This window comes from Eucalyptus grandis, chromosome 3 (assembly GCF_016545825.1).
Source record: "Eucalyptus grandis isolate ANBG69807.140 chromosome 3, ASM1654582v1, whole genome shotgun sequence".
Classification (NCBI taxonomy): Eukaryota; Viridiplantae; Streptophyta; class Magnoliopsida; order Myrtales; family Myrtaceae; genus Eucalyptus; species Eucalyptus grandis.
In genome coordinates this window covers 66,861,914-66,880,892 of record NC_052614.1, presented here as the reverse complement: position 1 = coordinate 66,880,892, position 18,979 = coordinate 66,861,914, and the positions used below count along the sequence as shown (strand labels likewise).

The 18,979-nt window shown below is 41.5% G+C and overlaps 5 protein-coding genes across 6 annotated transcripts; 1 reads left to right on the top strand and 4 right to left on the bottom strand.

The window, feature by feature from the left end:
- Positions 1 to 1,453: 1,453 nt before the first annotated feature.
- On the top strand, positions 1,454 to 3,695 carry LOC104438512 (serine/arginine-rich splicing factor SR34A). Of its 2 annotated transcripts, none has more exons than XM_010051676.3 (2): positions 1,454 to 2,041; positions 3,351 to 3,695. In XM_010051676.3, the coding sequence occupies exons 1-2, from the start codon at positions 1,556 to 1,558 to the stop codon at positions 3,402 to 3,404; spliced, it is 540 nt and encodes a 179-aa protein (XP_010049978.1). In that variant the 5' UTR covers positions 1,454 to 1,555; the 3' UTR covers positions 3,405 to 3,695. The 2 variants fall into 2 exon arrangements, with proteins under 2 accessions (XP_010049978.1, XP_010049977.1); XM_010051675.3 differs by having other exon boundaries at positions 3,338 to 3,695.
- Positions 3,696 to 6,091: 2,396 nt separating this feature from the next.
- LOC104438511 (uncharacterized protein At1g15400) lies at positions 6,092 to 6,445 on the bottom strand. The gene has a single exon (XM_010051674.3). The coding sequence runs from the start codon at positions 6,443 to 6,445 to the stop codon at positions 6,092 to 6,094; it is 354 nt and encodes a 117-aa protein (XP_010049976.2).
- Positions 6,446 to 8,515: 2,070 nt separating this feature from the next.
- On the bottom strand, positions 8,516 to 13,321 carry LOC104438510 (nudix hydrolase 19, chloroplastic). The gene is made up of 6 exons (XM_010051673.3): positions 12,546 to 13,321; positions 11,906 to 12,046; positions 11,697 to 11,801; positions 11,305 to 11,404; positions 9,726 to 9,818; positions 8,516 to 9,244 (listed from the first exon to the last, which is right to left on the bottom strand). Exons 1-6 carry the CDS (start codon positions 13,176 to 13,178, stop codon positions 8,955 to 8,957), a joined length of 1,362 nt encoding a protein of 453 aa, XP_010049975.2. The 5' UTR covers positions 13,179 to 13,321; the 3' UTR covers positions 8,516 to 8,954.
- A 374-nt stretch (positions 13,322 to 13,695) lies between these two features.
- On the bottom strand, positions 13,696 to 16,348 carry LOC104438509 (zinc finger CCCH domain-containing protein 39). Its single transcript, XM_010051672.3, has 2 exons — positions 14,936 to 16,348; positions 13,696 to 14,307 (listed from the first exon to the last, which is right to left on the bottom strand). Exons 1-2 carry the CDS (start codon positions 15,699 to 15,701, stop codon positions 14,045 to 14,047), a joined length of 1,029 nt encoding a protein of 342 aa, XP_010049974.1. The 5' UTR covers positions 15,702 to 16,348; the 3' UTR covers positions 13,696 to 14,044.
- A 1,522-nt stretch (positions 16,349 to 17,870) lies between these two features.
- Positions 17,871 to 18,979, bottom strand: LOC104438508 (early nodulin-93). The gene is made up of 4 exons (XM_010051670.3): positions 18,802 to 18,979; positions 18,499 to 18,560; positions 18,251 to 18,326; positions 17,871 to 18,141 (listed from the first exon to the last, which is right to left on the bottom strand). Exons 1-4 carry the CDS (start codon positions 18,869 to 18,871, stop codon positions 18,047 to 18,049), a joined length of 303 nt encoding a protein of 100 aa, XP_010049972.1. The 5' UTR covers positions 18,872 to 18,979; the 3' UTR covers positions 17,871 to 18,046.

The window sequence follows — 18,979 nt, the reverse complement described above, 5'->3', positions numbered from 1 at the left end:
ATCCGGTTTGGCAGTTTCATTTTGATTGCCCCTCTTACTTACCCCTTCTTGCCTATCCTCATGAAACCAAGCGCCAACACAGCATTCACTCCGTCACAAGTCCTGGTCCGAACAATTTATATCGAGGACGTACCGTAAGAAAATTGACGTCCCCCTAATCCGCTTCGATTCTGACATGTGAACTGTGCCTATATTGATGATGCTTGATGTGAAACTTTTCACCGTCCCCTGTCCTACAACCTCAAAACGTAGCATTTCAAGAATTCTCGAGGGTTCTCAAACCACGTTCAATGTTCATGTGAGTGGCACTGAAACAAAGTCAACGGGTAGCAGTTTTCCCCTCCAAAATTGCAAATTTCTCCGCAGCTGAAGAATTTAATTTTTTTTTTTTTGGATTGATCTGTTTAATGATCATTCCGACCGCTTATCAATAGATGTAACTTTCTTTGGTTTGGGAAGAGAGGGATCAAACTGGAGATCCCATTGTTGTTTCAATGGTACCGGTCCTCTCTCTCAATGTCGCCAAATTTCATGTGACCCTAGATCTTCGGTCAGTTGAGAGCAGATCATTGATCACAGTGGTCGTGAGGTGGTGACCACCTCGTCTTCTTGTCTTCAGATTGTGTGAGAGAGATGAAGCTAAAGGGGGGGTGTTAAATCTCTGAAAGGACGAAAATTTCATGTGACCCTAGATCTTCGGTCAATTGAGAGCAGATCATTGATCACAGTGGTCGTGAGGTGGTGACCACCTCATCTTCTTGTCTTCAGATTGTGTGAGAGAGATGAAGCTAAAGGTGGGGGGTAAATCTCTGAAAGGACGAGACTTTTTGGTTACTTAAGAGATGATTTATATTGGTATAAGGGGGTAAATCTCTGAAAGAATGGGGCTTTTTGGTTACTTGGGAGATGATTTATATTGGTATAAGCTCTAGCTAGGGGGCATAAATGTGACATTAAGAGGCTGAGAAAGATCGACACACATGAACAATTTGGTAGGTACCCCATCATGTAGGCGGTGCAAGGCCGGGGCCCCTTGTCTACTCTGGCCATTACCAACCAAACGCCTTCAAGACAAATAAGCCCTAAACAACACTAATCCCCAAAAGGTCACCCCTCCACACAGTCCCATCGCTTGCAAACAAGAGCAAAACAACAATTTCACACATCAAATCCTTTGCACCCAAAGACCCATTTTGTTCATGAGAGCAGGCAATAACACATGGTTTGCTTCATTGAATCTATCTCATCCCCTTTTTAATATGGATTTCAACACTTTTAAGTAGATATATGAATATATAAGCAAATTAAAAATAAATGGGTCGTACCCTTTGTGCACATGATTCCAAACAGGCCCCCCTCCCCCTCCTTCCTTCTCCCCTCAAGAAAACCCATTTGTATATTTAGTGAACCAAACTTGTGCACATGATCCCCAACAGGACCCCCCCCTCCCCCTTCTCCCTCTCTCTCATGTGATATATTGAGTGAATCAAAGTAATTGACAGTCTACCAACTAAGAATTAGATCATCAGTCCCCCAAAAGGAAAAAAAAAAGACAATGGCCACCCATGAGAAGCCAAAGAAATTAGGTTCATTCATGAACTTCTACAAACCCAGCGCCGTCGCTGGCGCAACCAGCACAGGCAGGATCGACTGTGTTGCAAAGTCCGACCCGTCGGCCTTCACAAACAAGTACATCACGCGGGGCTGGACGCTGAGGAAATCCCGGAATTGCCCAGAAAGCAAACGTGGTGGCGATCAGCAACTAGTCAGCGCAAACAGTGGCCGAGGAGGGGATGGCGGTGGCGGCAGCGGTGGCGGAGGCGGAGGCGGAGGCGGAAATGCGAACATGGTGGTGGAGGCTAGGAAGTCAGTGTCGCACGTGGAGACGAACCTGGCGTCAGTGGTGGCGTTCTTGCAAGTGAAGGTGATGGTGGCCGACATGCCGGGGTTCATGCAGGTCCATGCATTCAGGTGCGCGAGGAGGACGTACGACAGCTTGGAGAAATTCAGCTCCAAACACATGGCTTACAACATGAAGAAGGTAAATCTATACATCTGTATCTCTCACTTTCATAAAGCCTCCTCTCTATGCATTTCTTGATTCTTGTTTGTTCTTGTTACATTTTTCTTTTTGCTCGAAATGTTGTTGTGGTACAAACACTGTAAAACTAGAGGACGATTTGCGAGAGATGAATCGATGCATTCTTTGAAATCTTTTGCTGGAGAATAAGTTTGGCGGTCTGCATTTGGTTTCAGTTTCCGGACTCTCTTCAAAAGGGGAGAAAAAAAAGGTTTTCTTCATCTTTTCTGGCTCTCTTCTTGTCGATTGATAGAATCCACTGTGCATATGGCAGAGAACCAGATGCATTTCATGGTCAAGACAGAAAGTTTTACTTTCTTTTCTCGATTCCAATTCCCCTTTTTTAGGATTTTATTAACAAATATCCCGGAGAAATTACCGGTCGATGTTAAGAAAGTTTTGCAGGTTTCAATGCATTGACTTTCCTCCGCATCATGCGTAGTCAATGCTCTAAGAGTTCGATTATTCCATTTTTACCTTTACTAAAAAAATTATCATCAGTTCTATTTGGACCATTGACCGTTTGCCAGGATGGCATGCAAGTGAACTTCACTGTGCAGTGTGCACAGTGCATTTCTTAGCATGTTTTTTTTTTTTTTTTAAAAACATTTTTCATGATAATTCACGAAAGCATTCGCGCGAGGTGGATTTAACTATGGCAATACTTCATGCGCCAATTTACCGATCTTTTTTCCAATAAGTCCAGCATTTAATCCTGTCTACACTAGACATTATGCACTTTCCTATCTTCTTCTGTACTGCAATCGACTCTATCTTACTAGATTGATCCGATGAATCAAACTCGAATATGGCTCCCCTGAAATCGAACGATCTGAACCTCGGCATAGATTGGAATCTTGCGCCAGATCTCCTCTTTTAAAGAGGCAAGACCACCCATGTGTCATACAAGTTTTAATGATCGTGCAACTCTGCCATTACCGGTCGTCGGTGTTGGCTAAATCAATCATGCATCGTTCAACAGCATCCATTAAGTGACAGCCGGATCTGCTTTTGCTCCTACGTGGACTCTCCCCTCCCATGTGTGAAAATGAATAGTTTTTAGAGCATAGTCACAAAATTATTCCACCATGCATGTGCAGTTATGCCCTCCACATAGCCCTCACCACTACCACACCCATGATCCATCTATATGGCCTATTCCTTATCCTACATCCAAATTATACATTTCTTAATGTCTTTCAATTTCAATTTAGAAATCCTAATTAGTTGATTGACTAATTTTGGGCACTATGCCAGGAGTTTGATAAAGTATATGGGCCGGCGTGGCACTGCATCGTGGGGTCGAACTTCGGCTCCTTTGTGACCCACGCGACGGGGTGTTTCCTTTATTTTTCGATGGAGAAGCTCTACATTTTGCTCTTCAAGACCAAAGTCCAGAAAGCTACCGATTGAAGGGAAGAGGTTGTACTGTAAGATCTGTCATACCATGCCCAGGCTTGCTGAATAGTAATGCTAATGACACACTACCAAGAAGTTGTTACCTTCGCCTTTTCAGCGTTTTGTCTTCCCGCCTTTTGTCGTTCTACGAGATTTGTACATGAGCAAAGATGTAATGTTTGACTATTCGCTTATGTGAATTCGTTGTTTAATCACCTGTGATGATTGCAGTCCTTACAGCTAGTGCTGGCCCATGTTATATGAAAGAGAGTATGTTTTGCGACGGTGACTATGTGGCAGGCGGACGCAATATCTATCATAGAACAAAACTTACTAAAACCAGTAATATAATATACTATGGTACAAAAGGATGTATCCACTTGAAATTACGCAATAGATTGATTATTTTCAATTTGCTATTGTTGAATGATGGAGAAATCGGCGTCAAAAAAGAGAGCGTTCGGATAGAGTTGCATCACCAATTGATCCAAATTCTCCTATATTTAGGAAAAAAGCCAAAAGTATACATCATATAGACGGAGAGAATCACCATGAATCGCAAAATACTTGAGGACTATATTGATCCTACAAAATTATCCGTGTTGCTGCCTTGCGAGCACACTCCCTTGCGAAAACTAAGGTTTCCGAGAGATTCATATTTGCACACTAATAATGTATGCCGATCAAAAAGAAATCAACTCCAACAATGTACACTAGCAATCTTTATAACGGAAGGTATTCAAATCTTTTGACTGTATCGATGCTTGCGGATGCACGCAAACCACTCCGTCGGCCACCGGTCCTACATTAGGAAAAGCTCTATCTAAGGATGGAAAGCATGATCCACAAGGCTTTTCGTTGCCTATTTCTTGAACCACATCTGATGGGTTGGGTTGTTATATTAGTTAGGTATATTCAATAAATTGATCATAAATTGGTTTAGACCTAACCTATGGGTCATAAATGAGTTTAAAGTTTATTTAGACCAACCCACCTCCATAACTCTCTTTCATCTTCACTCAATTTTGCGCTCGCTCGCTCCGTACTTTCACCATAGTTTGGGTATGAGTTTTCCTTAATTTGGTTAAATATAGAAGTGTTCTGAAATATGGTTTGGGTCAAGTATATGTTGAGTTTGGGTCGGGTAGAGTATATGTTAGGTTTAGGTTAGACCAGGCATCGGTCACTTTTTTGTATTGTATAGAATAAATCATATGGGTTAAATAGGTTAATTTGAGTTGGGCCACTTTCGACTCCACTCAAATCCGACAAGATCCACCCATTTAATAAATCTAACAAGCATTGATTTCATTTGATCACAAAATTTGTTTTATCCAAATTAAGTGCTTTGCCATTCAAATGACTTCTTGATTGAAGTGAGTATGGTCCAAGTTGGGCTGGTCCACTATCTAACCTAAGGACCAACATGCATAGTGATATTTTCTAATTTTTTGGACTGAGGACCAATCCTATTGAGCTTGGGACTGATGACCAAATCAACACTATGGGTCCAGTTCGATTCTTGGAACAACTTGGAACCAACCAATTTTTTTTTTTTTGTCTCATTTTTTGTATTTCTTAAAAGAACAAATATACTACTTTAAACCATATATCCATTAATAACGAGACATTAAGTAACCAAATTATAAACATCAATACATATCAATCATAAATATAAAATAAGGTAACAACCGAAATTTACACTTGCTAATAGCAACAAATCATAATAATGAACATGCAAGGTAAGGGAACAAAGATGAGTGGCAATAGAGGTGAGCGAGGCCAAGGCAAGCAAGCAAGGTTGAGGCTAGTGGAGAGTTTTTTTTTTTTTTTGAATTAGGGCTGAGATTCTTTCTACTTTCTAGTTCACACGACAAACTTGAAGAAAACTAAGGAGATGCTAAAATTTAGAGTAGAGAAAGTCATATAATATATAATATGTTAGATATAATATATATGTATTTATTATAGACAAAGTTGGTTCGAGTTGGACTAACCTTAAACTCTTAGGACCACAAACCAACCGGTCAAGTGCAAGGTCCAGGAGTCCCAAGACCAAGATTTGACCAAGTCTCCTTAGGAACTGAACTAAGACTAGCCTGATTGGGCCGGTCCAAGATCGGTCTTCCTTGGACCGATGCTCACCCCTTATTCTAGAAAGTTTAATAAAAAAAAATTATTATAGCAAAGTGATTATCTATTTATAATAAAACCATTCTTTTTGTAGCTGAGACATGTAAACCCTTGATAAATTTCTTCGCCACCTACTTATCGCAAGTCCCCTACCTTATCATAGAAAATAAAAATAAAAAAAAATAAAAAGAAGAAGGGCCATTTCAAATAAGATTAAGTGTCATGTGGCATACTTGAATTTCGGAGGACATTTTGTCGTTGGGATATATGAAAAAGAAGTGCACAAACCATAAACCATGCCCATAATTACAATGATAGGATATAATTTCAAGGATGTTTCCATTGACTTCCCGATTTTGATATGTACTACGTAGTACGTATCTCGCTTTGAGAAGGGACATGAAAAAAAAAATCCAGGAATACATGCACACAAAACCCTTGTACAAATCGCCATTCGCAATCACGCCTGCCTTGTTTTGATCATTTTTTAAGGTTTGGGTGTGAGCACTTCACCGGTCGTCCGAAGATGCCGGAAAAGCAGCAGCCGGATATCCTAGGGGGCGGTGGGTCGACAGCGGAGGAAGGGACGATGGCGTTTCGACGGGCCTGAGCTGGAGCTCTAACCGTGGAACTGCTGCGTTTCATCATGCCGATCGTCCCGGCGCTCTGCGACAGCCTGAGTTGTCTGCGGTCGATCTTCTCGCCGCTGTCTTCGTTGCCACGAGGTTTGGTCGGGTTGAGAACGCCCGATAAGTTGAGCTTGTCGTCGTCCCACACCAGGCCCGACGAGCCTTGCCTCCTGAACGACGTCACCGACCTCTGTAGCGTAACCATCTCTCTCTCTCTCTCTCTCTCTCTCTGAGAAGTGTGTGTTAGACTTGAGATGATGTGGTGAAATGGTGGGGGGTTCATATAAGAGAGAGAATAAAGGGGAAGAGAAGATGACGAGTGAAGAATATGGAGAGGAAGGTGGTGGTGAAGAAGAATATCTTCCAAAACGGAAAAGTGCCATAAGTGGAATCTAAGATAATTGGATTGGAAATATCGAATATTTGGACATAGAGGGAGAGAGAGAGAGAGATTTGGATATCCAAGAGAATTTGTTCAAGAAACCTTGGCCAAAACATTACTTTTCATGTAGTATCATAGACATTGGTTAACACGCTTCTGAATACATACAAAAATGCGTTCCTACAAGTTCTGCAATTTGTCTCTGACGAAAGAGTTCAACGTTCCCTTCTTTGATTTCCCTGTCTTGTTCGCATTTCTTGCATTTGCAATAAAGAACAAACAAGACTTTTACAACTTCACTCCTTGTCTAGAAGCCATAGAAGTACTCTTCCAATGTTGCTTTCAAGCAGCTGCAATCAATCGCTTCCTGAAGCTTCCGCGAAACAAATCGAATCATCTGCAAAACAAATCGAATCGTCTGCAAATAACAAGTGTGATGACACAGGGCGTTGTCTCTTTTATCTTCAACTCCTTTGAGCAGACATCATCTGCTTTCATGTGCCTCATAAAGTGAATCTCCTTGCCTTAATCCAATCACATGTAGAGAATAGCCATTTGATCTTAACGCAAACCCTAACCCACCCTCCCCAGACATCACTAAAACCCATTTTCCTCGAGAAAGGCATATTAGAAGGCGATTCCGAAGTAGTCTTTTCTCTCTCGACAGATCGAACATCTACGAAAAGTCGCTTTTGAGTATGTGAGGATAATTCTGATAGTCTTGTCAGCTGCAAAATTCGATCTTGTGTGCCTGAAGAGTATCTAACCCTAACAGAAACCACACCCGCTATATTCTCTTGCCAATCTAAATTAGATTATCCTAAATGAATTTATGCATGCATAGATTGTACGTTATATTCTATCGAGTTAGGGCCAGGAGAGAGAACCATTTAATTGAAAATTGTTTGTGAATAGCTACCAATTAATTTTTGGTAAGAACAAGATGAATCGTGCACCAGATGAGAATATATTACACAATCTTGAGATGAGAGGTATCATAGAATATGTGCGGTTCCCGACTCCTGAGATGACTATTCGTCACCATGAAATCACCAATAATACAGAGCATCTCTAGCAAATTATTGGCCACGATTGCCACTGATTTTTATTTCGACCATAAAGCTTTGTCGATTCTAGAGAGCATCAATTGGATTTGAGTCTGCTTTTTGTTGGCTGTAGATCAGCAGTATTCGTTTGTCTTTCATGACTTACTGGTTGAATCAAGGTTTCCATCACTGCATGTTGGTCCTCAACCATTGATGATCGATGCCGATAGCAATCGATCTGTCTCAAATCATCATTGATCAGTCTTCCTCGGTCAAGCCAAGGCGATCATCAGTATTTTCCGGACCGGTGCTGAACCATCATGGTTGCTTTCAATGATGAGATGCTTCTACTTGGTGCTTTCCTCGATCTTTGCTGATAAGCCGCCGCTTCCGTAACTCGATCTCATATGGCATCAGTCCATACTAAATGTATAAGGTTACCTGGATACACCTAGTCTAGGGCAAGCATCATGAAATATATGCATCTCCATCAGCAAATATTCTGTGTCAAAGCCACAACGGATACACCCACCCAACAACGTCTCTTCCCTTAAGGCAGGTGTCTAGGGTTGCCCTCCTCTTGAATGCTACTGTCACAACATTATTCAGTTCCGACTCGATCATATCTAGTCCGCTACTACAAAGAGTAGTTACATTTGGAAACAAAGTGCCGAGCATTCCGTATAGTTGATAATCAGATTTTGCTAGGGTCCGACCGAACAAATCAACTCAAGAATGGCAAAAGAATACAAGCTTTGCAGTTTCACAATTCACACACGAGCATGTTGCTTATTGAAGGGGATAATTTGCCAGCAATGTAGGAGAAAAAGAAATTCTATGCGAAATAGAAAGCAATGAAATGAATATATCATCATGAACTTGATAGATCAGGGACAATTAATCTGAATGTTCTTGAACTGACAGTTGAATATCCAAATATTACTCGAAGAAGCTACGCCTAACACAATTTCAGCTGCCTTATTAACAAAAGCAAAAGCGAAACAACAATGACTCGATCAGCAATGCTTGGAATGACCAGCATCACACAGTCACAATGTGAATTTTGTAACCCTTGAACCATATATACTTTTCTGCACAATGACGCACGAACTTTTGCTTCAACAATCCACCAATTGAATCAGCGAGAAAGAGACACTCAGATTAACAGTGATGCCCTTTGTCATATGTTCCTTTTCAACTATCATCTCATTTTCTCTTTCCCTTTTCGTATTTTTTAGTGGATCAAGGAGGACACCGATACTTTGGAAACTTAAGGCCACTGTTTGCTACAAGTTGGACATGGAAGCACCGGCGTGTGTTGGCTGAGATTGAAACCCATTCACCGAGTCTTGAAATGCCCATGAAGAGATGAGGTGATGGGCAATAGCGAATGGACCCGGGAAGAACATAGGGGCAAGTTCCCCGCTTTCAACATTGAAATCTGCAGACAGACTTTGCCCTTTCTCAACTCCCTTGCACATCTGGGTTACCTTCGCCGCTGCCGTTTGTTGTGCCTTCTTGTATTCGGCAACCATCAATGCTTTCTTCACATCTTCTCTACTGTGCCACTCAGCATCTGATGGAACAGAAAAATCCAATGCTATGATTGGGACACCAAGGTGAAGAAAATGTAGAGAGAAAAAACATCACAAATTTCAAATTCCCCCCCCTCCTCACAGAAATTTCAAAAATCTTAACTATCCCACTCAAATTTTCAATGCCCTCATTCTGTCCTTCCTGAAGCAGAGCCCAAAGCTTCCATTTATGACAATAAAATGGGACATTTCATAGCTAGAGGTAATCCATTTGCATGATATGTACAAAACAAAATTCTAAAAGCAGTCATTATCCACGATATCTCGGGATCACTTAGAGAAACAAAATTGTCCACTTTACATTTCTCTGTGGCCGAACGATTAATCTTTCCCAATAGGTCAGCTACCACAGCATGTAATGTGTTTGCAATTAAAATACACAGAATGCAAGAAATACTTCCGGCAGATCATAAGGCCAAAGAAAAATCAAAATTCCAACCATATTCTGAATGTCAAACATACCTTCCAACTCTTCTTTGTCAACATTTATTTCCCGCGATTTTGCATAGGCAAAGAATCCCACCATCAACTGACATGGCATGCTACTTGGTCCAACTTGGAAATGATGAAATAAAAGAATAAACAAAGAGAAAGGGAGTAATAAACACTTCAATGAAAATTGTAACTTAAAGAAAAGAAGTACATCATAATTAAGCATGTTGATTTTTGAAGACGAGGCAATGCACACATATCCTAACTGTTCATATCATTTTCCACACAACCAATAGATGCATAAAAACTTTGCATCACCAGCTATGAAGATATTTAAGAAACTTCATAATCCCAGGGCTTTTGTATATATCGCCAAACTGTTTGCATGTTTCCCATCTCTCTATTACTCTATTACTCCCTTTCAATGAACTTTGTGATACTCAATGTTTCTTTTAAAGTTTTGTACAATATATAGAACCGACTTTTAAAATACCAGCAATGCACACATGTTTATTTGGTGGCATCATTTAGGATGTTGAGAGAGTACATTTTTCCAATGAAAAATTCTCCGTTCAATTTTCTATTGCCAGAGTGTTTGTCAGAGTTAGGTTGACTAAGGATATCCCACAACCTCAACTAAGCTGGAGAGTCCTTTTATTTGTCAAGTGACTCTGAAATGTTTCATTAAAGTCATTCTTCAATCAAGGCTTTGAAACACCCCCAAAAAAAAAAAAAAATGAAGGCTTTGACATATACTTGCACCACACAAATATTTCTCTTGCAGAAACTGTAATTACAATTCCACCATGGCAGATACAGTATAACATTGATTAAACCTTTCTGTCAGCAAAAGAGGCAATTTCAACTGGACATGGAAATAGAACGCAACGCAAGGGGAAGATTGTGACATTCAACGATAATGAAAGCAACAAATCTAGATCCGACTAGGTGACGACAGCTACATGGACTTTGTCACACAATCATGCTCTATTGGATACCATGTCGGCCATATGCTCCAAACAATCGAGATAACCTTTTGAAAACTATGACGATCACATGTACTTCTAACTGTTTAATGCTAAATGAATCTCAAGAGACCCATCTTTGATTCTTTTAGAGTCTAAATTAGGAATTTGGGAATGCATAAAGAGGTGCAAGAGCATATACCATTATACTCTTTTATACCAATTACCAAAAGCATGCCTACAAGATGCAACACCTTTACATCAGAAGCAGTCTTGGGATCATAGCCATCTATTCTCTATTCTCCAATGAAGCGTCTTTCTTTATTTGTATGCCTGTGATTCACTCAGTGCAGAAATATAAACAACTAGTGTCCTCAATCATCTTCAAGTCACAAAATAGTGATCAAGGTTCCAATATCATCAGCTAAAGACTACTTAAAAGCTGTCCCGAGCCCAGTGGTGGTGGGAAACATGAAAATAGTATTTTGGGATTTTTTTTTTTTTTTTTGGGTGGGGGGGTGATTGTTGACTATAAAGTATGATAACATATCAAATCTTGCCGATATCCAAGTCAGGTCACACCAATTCAAGTAATTAATTGAACATAAAACCAACTATTTGACATGGACTTATCCATGTTATACCTGGCCACGGCTGAGAACTGTGGTAGACAACCTCTCCCACTTCAATTCCAGTCTCCTCCCATGTTTCCCTTCTCACTGCTTCTTCCAAGCTTTCTCCTGGCTGAAGATTAGCAGACTCAAGAATTTAATCAACCAGTCGTGGAAAGGCAAGAATCTCAAACAACTAACAAAGTCACAGATCTAATGATTGAGATTTCAAAAATTCATCCGTCTACCAGACATCTATCCATCACCAGGAAACAATTGCATCTGATGACCTCAATCCAAAGAGAAGATGAGTCATATAGAGGAGATCTTCCACAAGGGATAAAGACTTGAACGATAACATATGACCAAAGTGATCACACATTCCAAAATTATGACCTTCAAATATTAACATGAGTCAAGCGTACCTCAATGAACCCAGCCAAGCAACTCCACATTCGTGGTGCAAATCTTGATTGCCGGCTTAGAAGCACACAGTCATTTTCCTTATCGATAACTAACATGATCACAACCTGTAGCAATACAACATTCGCACGGGCAATTTGATCAGGGATTTAGATGCAAAGCACGGTCCTCAACAGATAAAAGACAGTTTAAATTTCAGTCAACAGCATACTGGATCAATCCGAGGGTATATCCTCTTTTTGCACGACTCATTCACACATTGCTTCCTCCTTCCTGCTTCCATGGGGACCGTTTTTCCTCCACACCGTCCACAATAACGAGATGTATTGTGCCATTCCAGCAATGCTCGAGCCTAATCAAATGCCAAACTCAGCTTATATGCTTACAGAATGAAGGAAAGAAAAAACCGAAACGGCTTCAGCAAATGAATTAAACTCAGAGAGATTGATGATTAGCCATTTCTGGTAGAAAGTTTAAATATGTCCTCAAAACTGCAGCTAGTCAAAATCTGGAAGCAGCTGCTATTTAAATTCTAGGGTGCCCAACCAACGAAATTGTCATGATATGGATGAGTATCATTAGCAGTCACTTTATTTCAGTGATTTTATAATCAAATAGAGTTTTCATTTCAATCACCCAAATGCATAGAAGTCTCAATTTCTTGAAATCGACGCACATTGACGGAAATGAGGCCAAGTTTTTGACAAAGTGCTAACATGGCTAGCAAGTGGCCACTTTCTAAAAGCAACTCCGACTCATGTACGCAAGTCTCGAGATCAAATTTTCAAGAACTAAAGATACCCAACAGCAATGCATCACCAACTTCAAGAAATCACGGTCGCATCACTTACATGACCAGCAATGGCCAATTCGCCCATCGTGTGTTGATCGTCCCAATCAGTGGCCACCATCAGCGTCCTCAGCTCCACAAAGCAGAACTTCTCGCCGCCAATTTCGGGCACCAAATTGGCCTCCCCGGCGACGTCAACCGCCCAATACACCGCCTCGGCGGCGGACTCCGAACCCAGATAAACCAACGAGTCATAGCTCAAATCGATCCGACAACTAGCCAAGAAAAGCTTGCAATCAGCCAAGCTGATCCAACCCAGATGCCAAATTGGGCCCAGGGCGTCGCCAGCGGAAGAAGAGGAGGCCAAAGGCCGTCCCTTTCGGAAAGGCAAGACCTTGAAATTGGAAGAACTGGGTTGGTGGGTGGTCTCCAGAAGCTGGGTCTTGAGGGTTTCGAGAGCAGAGTTGGGAGAAAATGGGTCACTGGGTTTTGGAGTCTTGGATCGGATGGGGTTGCCTGCGAAGGCATGGGACTGTAGGTTTATGGACATGGTGGTGGTGGTGGTAGTGGCGGTGGTGGTGGAGAGACGGCAGAGGGTGGCTCTTGCCAGGGACAGAGGTTTCAGGAGGAGTAGGTAGTTTTTGGAGACGGAAAAAACAGGGGAGGCTGAGAAACAGGGGAGGAAAGAGAGCATGACTGCATCCTTTTCGCTGATTTTTGTAGGCTTTTCCAAAGAAGTTATCCGCTCATGCAATACGTCGGCAGCCCTTGGAGAAAGACAGAGAGAGAAGGTTGGGTGGTGAATCAGACTCTTGGATAGAGCGACACTTGTCCATAGTGTTCTGCTTCATAGACAGTAAAATCCATGATTTTTCATCGCCGTGTCGATTGTTTAGTTATGGTGACCAAGTAAAAAGGAAAGTACAAGTTAAGTTCGCTGAAAAGGATGGATTCACGGGTTAATCTGCTCTTGACATGATGTATTTGCTTGCGTCTTAAGAATGCCTAGCTGAAAGACAATGCTGCTTGAATCGTTTTATGGAGGCTCTACCAGAAAAGAATAATCTAATGGAGAGGAGGCATTAGCTGAAAAATTGGACCACTTATTTTCATGGTTCTATCAAGCTACACCTTGACTGGACAGCATCCACAAGTTTGGTTGACAATCCAGAAACAGAGCAAGAGCTTCTAGAACCTGTTTGACCCTCTTGTACAAAAAACGATCCACTATCAAATTTGTGCACGCCCATTAGAAGTCCAGTAAAATAAGCTGACAACAAAATCAATGACCTATTGATAAAGGCCAACGAAAGAACAAATCACCTGTATTGCAAGAACTATATCAAATCCTAAAATGATCACCAACCAAACGGAAGACGACGGTTTGAAACAGAAAAACTACAGCCCATTCACCAGATTAAATTCCTGAAACAGAATTATGTGATGTACAGACCGCATCCTCCATTTTCCACGCACTAATAAACTAATCTAGGCCAGACAAATTGTGTTTGCGAAAGAAAGAATTTTGACGGCACTGAGATCGATCCGGGCGAAGGAGTATCAACTCTCGACTTTGTTCGGCAAGTTTTGCACCAGGGGCAAATCATCGAGCCAGTCGCCGTAAATCTGGTTGATCTTCTTGTGTCCTTTCCATCTCAGTAAGCATTTCTTGCTCTGTGCTTCCTCCGTCGAAGTAGGACCCTTTGCTGCCATGAGAGGAGGGCCGTCATTGATATGAAGAAGTTGAGGTTGAGGTTTTGTAGCAACAACCAAGGCCGTTTGCACTGCATCTCCTTCAAATCGTCCGCTAGGCGACTGCAAATCTGATTATTAAGAAAAGCTCACATCAGATAACAAATCACTCACAACTAGAGTTCAATGTTTCATATCTGAACAATAGGGTTGCACTGAAAATTCTTGGTTTCTGCTGGGTGATATCTTGACTTGATTGAGGAAAGGTTAATCATTTTTCTTATCACAGATATCAAGTTCCACCAAAATGATGGAGAAGCATTAATTCAAGTAGAGAGAAAACCTCAAAATCTACATTTGGAACATAATTTACTCTCTAGTCTAGGCACAACAGCGTTGAAGAAATGCAAACATGATCACTTCCCACGACTGAATATCTGTCCCACATTATGGTCCACCACTTTCGTTTTGCCTCTGGGGAAAAACAAAAGCCAACAGCGACATGAAACAAAAGACAATGTCTGATAGAATCAGTCCTGTCGAGTCATTTGCCTATTTACAATATGGGTCCCCTGAATACGAGTAGTCACCAAAGTTCTAAGCCAAGCATCGCATAACTAATCTTATGCTGTCGACATCTAAGATAAAGCAATTCACCATTCATGTACATTGTACAACCTGCATCAGTACAGTTCAACAAAACAGACGGATCTTATAAAGGTTAAAGACGTAAACGAAGCTAATCAAAAGATCATATACCTGCTAGCCCATGAGCAAAGTGACATTTCTCACCAAAAGGACATTGACCTGTTATCTCCCACTTAGTACACAACTTTGTCTTCCAGTAAACAGGTTTCGAAGTAACTCTGCTATCCGCCCCAGTGTTGGGCCGACTAACATCAGACTGACTAGAACCAGTTCCTTGCCCTGTTGGCATTCCGGTGGTTCCAATGCATATTGCCGAGGTCTCCCGAAACCGCCCCGAATCATCTCTAAACTTAGCCGGGTCCTCGTGAAGGAAGTTGCATCTATCCCCATAAGGACACTCCTCCCCGTTATAGAACTTCTTGCACAGCTTCATCCTATGTATAATTTTCTGGTCATCCTCCCAATTCCCCGAGGACTTATTATCCTCATCACGCACGCCAACAAGCTCCTGCCAATTGGGCGGAGGCTGCCGCATGTCCTCGACGCCGTGAGCGAAATTGCAGTTCTCGCCATTCCGACACATGCCGATTTTGAACTTGGCGCACATCCGGGTCTTCCAGAAAATGTTGGTCGTCCCCTTATTGACGGGAGGATTGGGCCTCGGATTCGAGGCCACGGAGCCGGACCGGTTGTCCTCAAAGTTCCTGGGTCTCTTTGAGGGAGGGGCCAGCGGCTGATCGAACTCGGAATTCACATCGAATTCCTCGCTCTTCAATTCAAATTGGGACCAATACCCGCCAGCATCCCCGCCAACCCCGCCGCCGACATAATGGAGCATCGCCGGCATAAGTGGAAGGCCAGGCTCGGAAAAATTCATCTCGAAACCTACCAAAAAGCTTTCTTTATACTGAAATCTGGCAAATCTGCCGAATCAAAACGAATGCCGGAACCAAGAATTAAAAAAAGAATGACCCTTTTCGACACCCGAAGAAAATCCCAAGAACGGAGCAACAAGACGAATGAAAACCACCCAAGAATCAGGAAACTCCGAACCCCCGAGACCTCCCCAGAACGATCGAACAGTGAGAGCGTACCGGGGAGAGAAAACCCACGAAATATACAGCAGAAATTGGGCGGAAAACGAGCGAATTCTCGAAGGGTCGACGGAGCACGAATCGAACTCGAACTCGAACTCTTGAAAGGAAAAAAAAAAAAAAGAAAAACGAAGAAAAATAATAAAGTTGCGATCTTGAGAACGTGGGCGTCACACAAATGCGAGGGCGCAGGCTGTACAGGAAAGAATCGAGATTTGGTTGAAAAATTTATGGGTGGGGAGGAGGAGGAGGAGGAGGAGGAGAGAGTCAAAACCAAACCCTAGCCGCCGCCGCCGCGCGAAGGCGCCACGCAAACCCTAAACCGACGGAATGGGAAAATTCATAAAAACCCTAAGTCGGCGCGGGAGAAGCGCAGCCAAGGAGGAAGAGAAGAGAAGAGAGAAGAGAAAGAGCAAAACCCGGCGGTTCCCTCTAAAACCCTCCCTCCCTCCCAAAACCCTAGAATTACGGGATTAGCCTAACCGGAGTTTTTAATTCAGCTAATCCAGGGGATTAGCGCGCGGTTACGTGGCGCATGGTGATTGGCTCGCTGAGCTGGCCCCGCCGGCTGGCCCGCTTCCATTTTCCTATTTTCTCCTCCGCCCCTTCATTTCTAGGTTTGGCGGTGATTTGGAAAAAAAAAAAATGAAAAAAATTCTATAAACCTCAGCCGTCCATCTAGTGTACTGTACTCCCATCCAAAGAAATAAATCTATTTTTTAACATCCACTTGGAAAATTATGTGTGTGCACATGGGCGAAAAATTGATCAATCTTATGCATTTTCTGAATTTAGATGTGAAAACGGCAAAAGTGATAGCTTTTGTATGTTTATCAATATTTATACACGTTGATGTTATTTGTGATTGAAATCAATGGTTTAATTTATCAATCTATCCTCTTAATTTGTAAATGCATTGGGATGGGTAGTTGTTATTGCGGAAATTAGTCTGTAAAAACACTTGAAAAGTCACTTTCAATTTTGATCAATTACTAACTATTGAGGCATGCACATAGCACTAAAGTGACTTCCCATTCTCTTACACTCATTTTCCTAAAGTGACTCTATCGTTCAAACTTTTCTTCTTATATTTGACATCTAGATTTTTATATATTTTGTTATTCACCATTGATGCATGTATGAGGAATGTCAAATTTATGCCAAAAATCACAGGATCAATGCTTTTTTCTATTTTTCCAAATCAATCACAACTCTCTCCCACATGGGATCCAATAGTTATCACATGAGTCCACGTGAATGCATATAATCTCTCATATTTATACATCATCATAATTGTCATCCATGGAATGAAAAAAAAAAAAAAATAGAGGCGGATTTTTATTATATTGGAAACGACGTCGCTAATTACATTTGCCACGTGAGCACACCGATGAGGGCTTCCATATTGGGCTCCCACAGTAGTGGGCTGTACTTCTTACGCAGGTGTCGGCCCATTTATTTCCTTATTGGGCCGATCAATGTCCATGTAACGTGGCCCATAGAAAAAGATCATATTAATGACCATACGAAACAATTGAAATCTTCTTCTGAAAGCTCAGTATCTCTCACTGATGTTCTGAATGAATTACTTCTCACTACTTTTCTCGGACCTTCAATTAGATGATCACCTAAATTTCAATTTATTCCAGTTAGAGCATTATTAAATCCACGTACAACATATCGATTTGCACTCTGATGATTTTCTATCTAAAATTGTGCCCTAATACTTTTATGAGAGAATCGGCTTAACTCAAATGATCTAATCTCAAAAGATGCATGGATATGATTTTCATGTCGATCGATGTGACAAATAGAACTTGCAAAGAGGTGAATGATCTAATCTCGAAAGATCCATGGATACCAATCGATATGACAAATAGAACTTGCAAAGAGGTGAAGAGTACTGACAAAATGAAAAACCCAAAACCAATCTATAAACTTGGAGAGGGAGGGAACTAGAAAAGGAAGAAGAGACCATCTTTATTTATATAAAATCCAATCGATGGGATTACATAGCGCGCTCTCTCTCTCTCTCTCTCTCTCTCCCCTCCCCTCCCCCTCCCCCTCCTTCGCTGAGCGCTGAGATGATACCACAAGGGGTGTTTTACATAGATTGTTAGCTATGGAATCATGCTTCAACGTTAGAGGCACGCTTGAAGGAGTTCCTCCTTGCCGTGGCCAAAACAGTCTTGTCAGCCACTATGAAATATGCTGCTCCTGCCACTGCACATCGCATTAATGCCAGACGTTTAGTTAACTAATCTTACAAATTTAATTTAATAATTTGGAGTGGTGTATGTTCACGAGACATGGTTTTCTTAAGGGTGCTAACCTGTGGAGATTATGAGAGCTTGAGCTGTGTGATTCAGATTGGCTCTTGCCCAGGGCAGCATCCTCACACTGGCCATCTGCAGGTTTGATATATAAGTTAGACAAGATATAGTAATTCTCTAAGTGGTTCGGGAAGATTAAATTTATTCGTTATGTACCATTTTGATTGTGTTTTTGAAAATCCATAAATTTAAGGGCAAAATATAGTACAAAATGTTGTGAAGAAGTATTGAACTTTAGACTACTTACAGTTGGGATGGCTGTTGCAATGCTTGCAATAACAGCTGCTTTGGCTCCTGCCATTACTCCCTCTGTTTTACAATGTAAACCATCAAGGGACTTAGATTAAGTAAAATCTCATCAAGCACGTAGCAACTCAATCAACTAAAAAAAGCAAATAGCTTCTGGGTAGTCACTATCCAAAGCCCATCGTAACATGATCTTAAACTCACAATCATCTGCATATAATTTAGTTCTAAGAGCTAATAAAGATGCATTTTCAAAGCTTTCAAGAAATGGAGGACTGATAAATCCACCATAATCGAGAATTACCATGGGCACATTGCTTGGCCACGGAATAGCTGGTCCTCTCAAGGGGAGACTGAGCTACATTTTTCGCCATTATCAAAGAATCAACGGAAAAAGAACTGGGTTTAGAGGAAAGGAGAATATATTTTTTCTCGGGAGAAGTTTGCTTGTGGATGCTGATGGCTTTGCATGAATTGGAAGT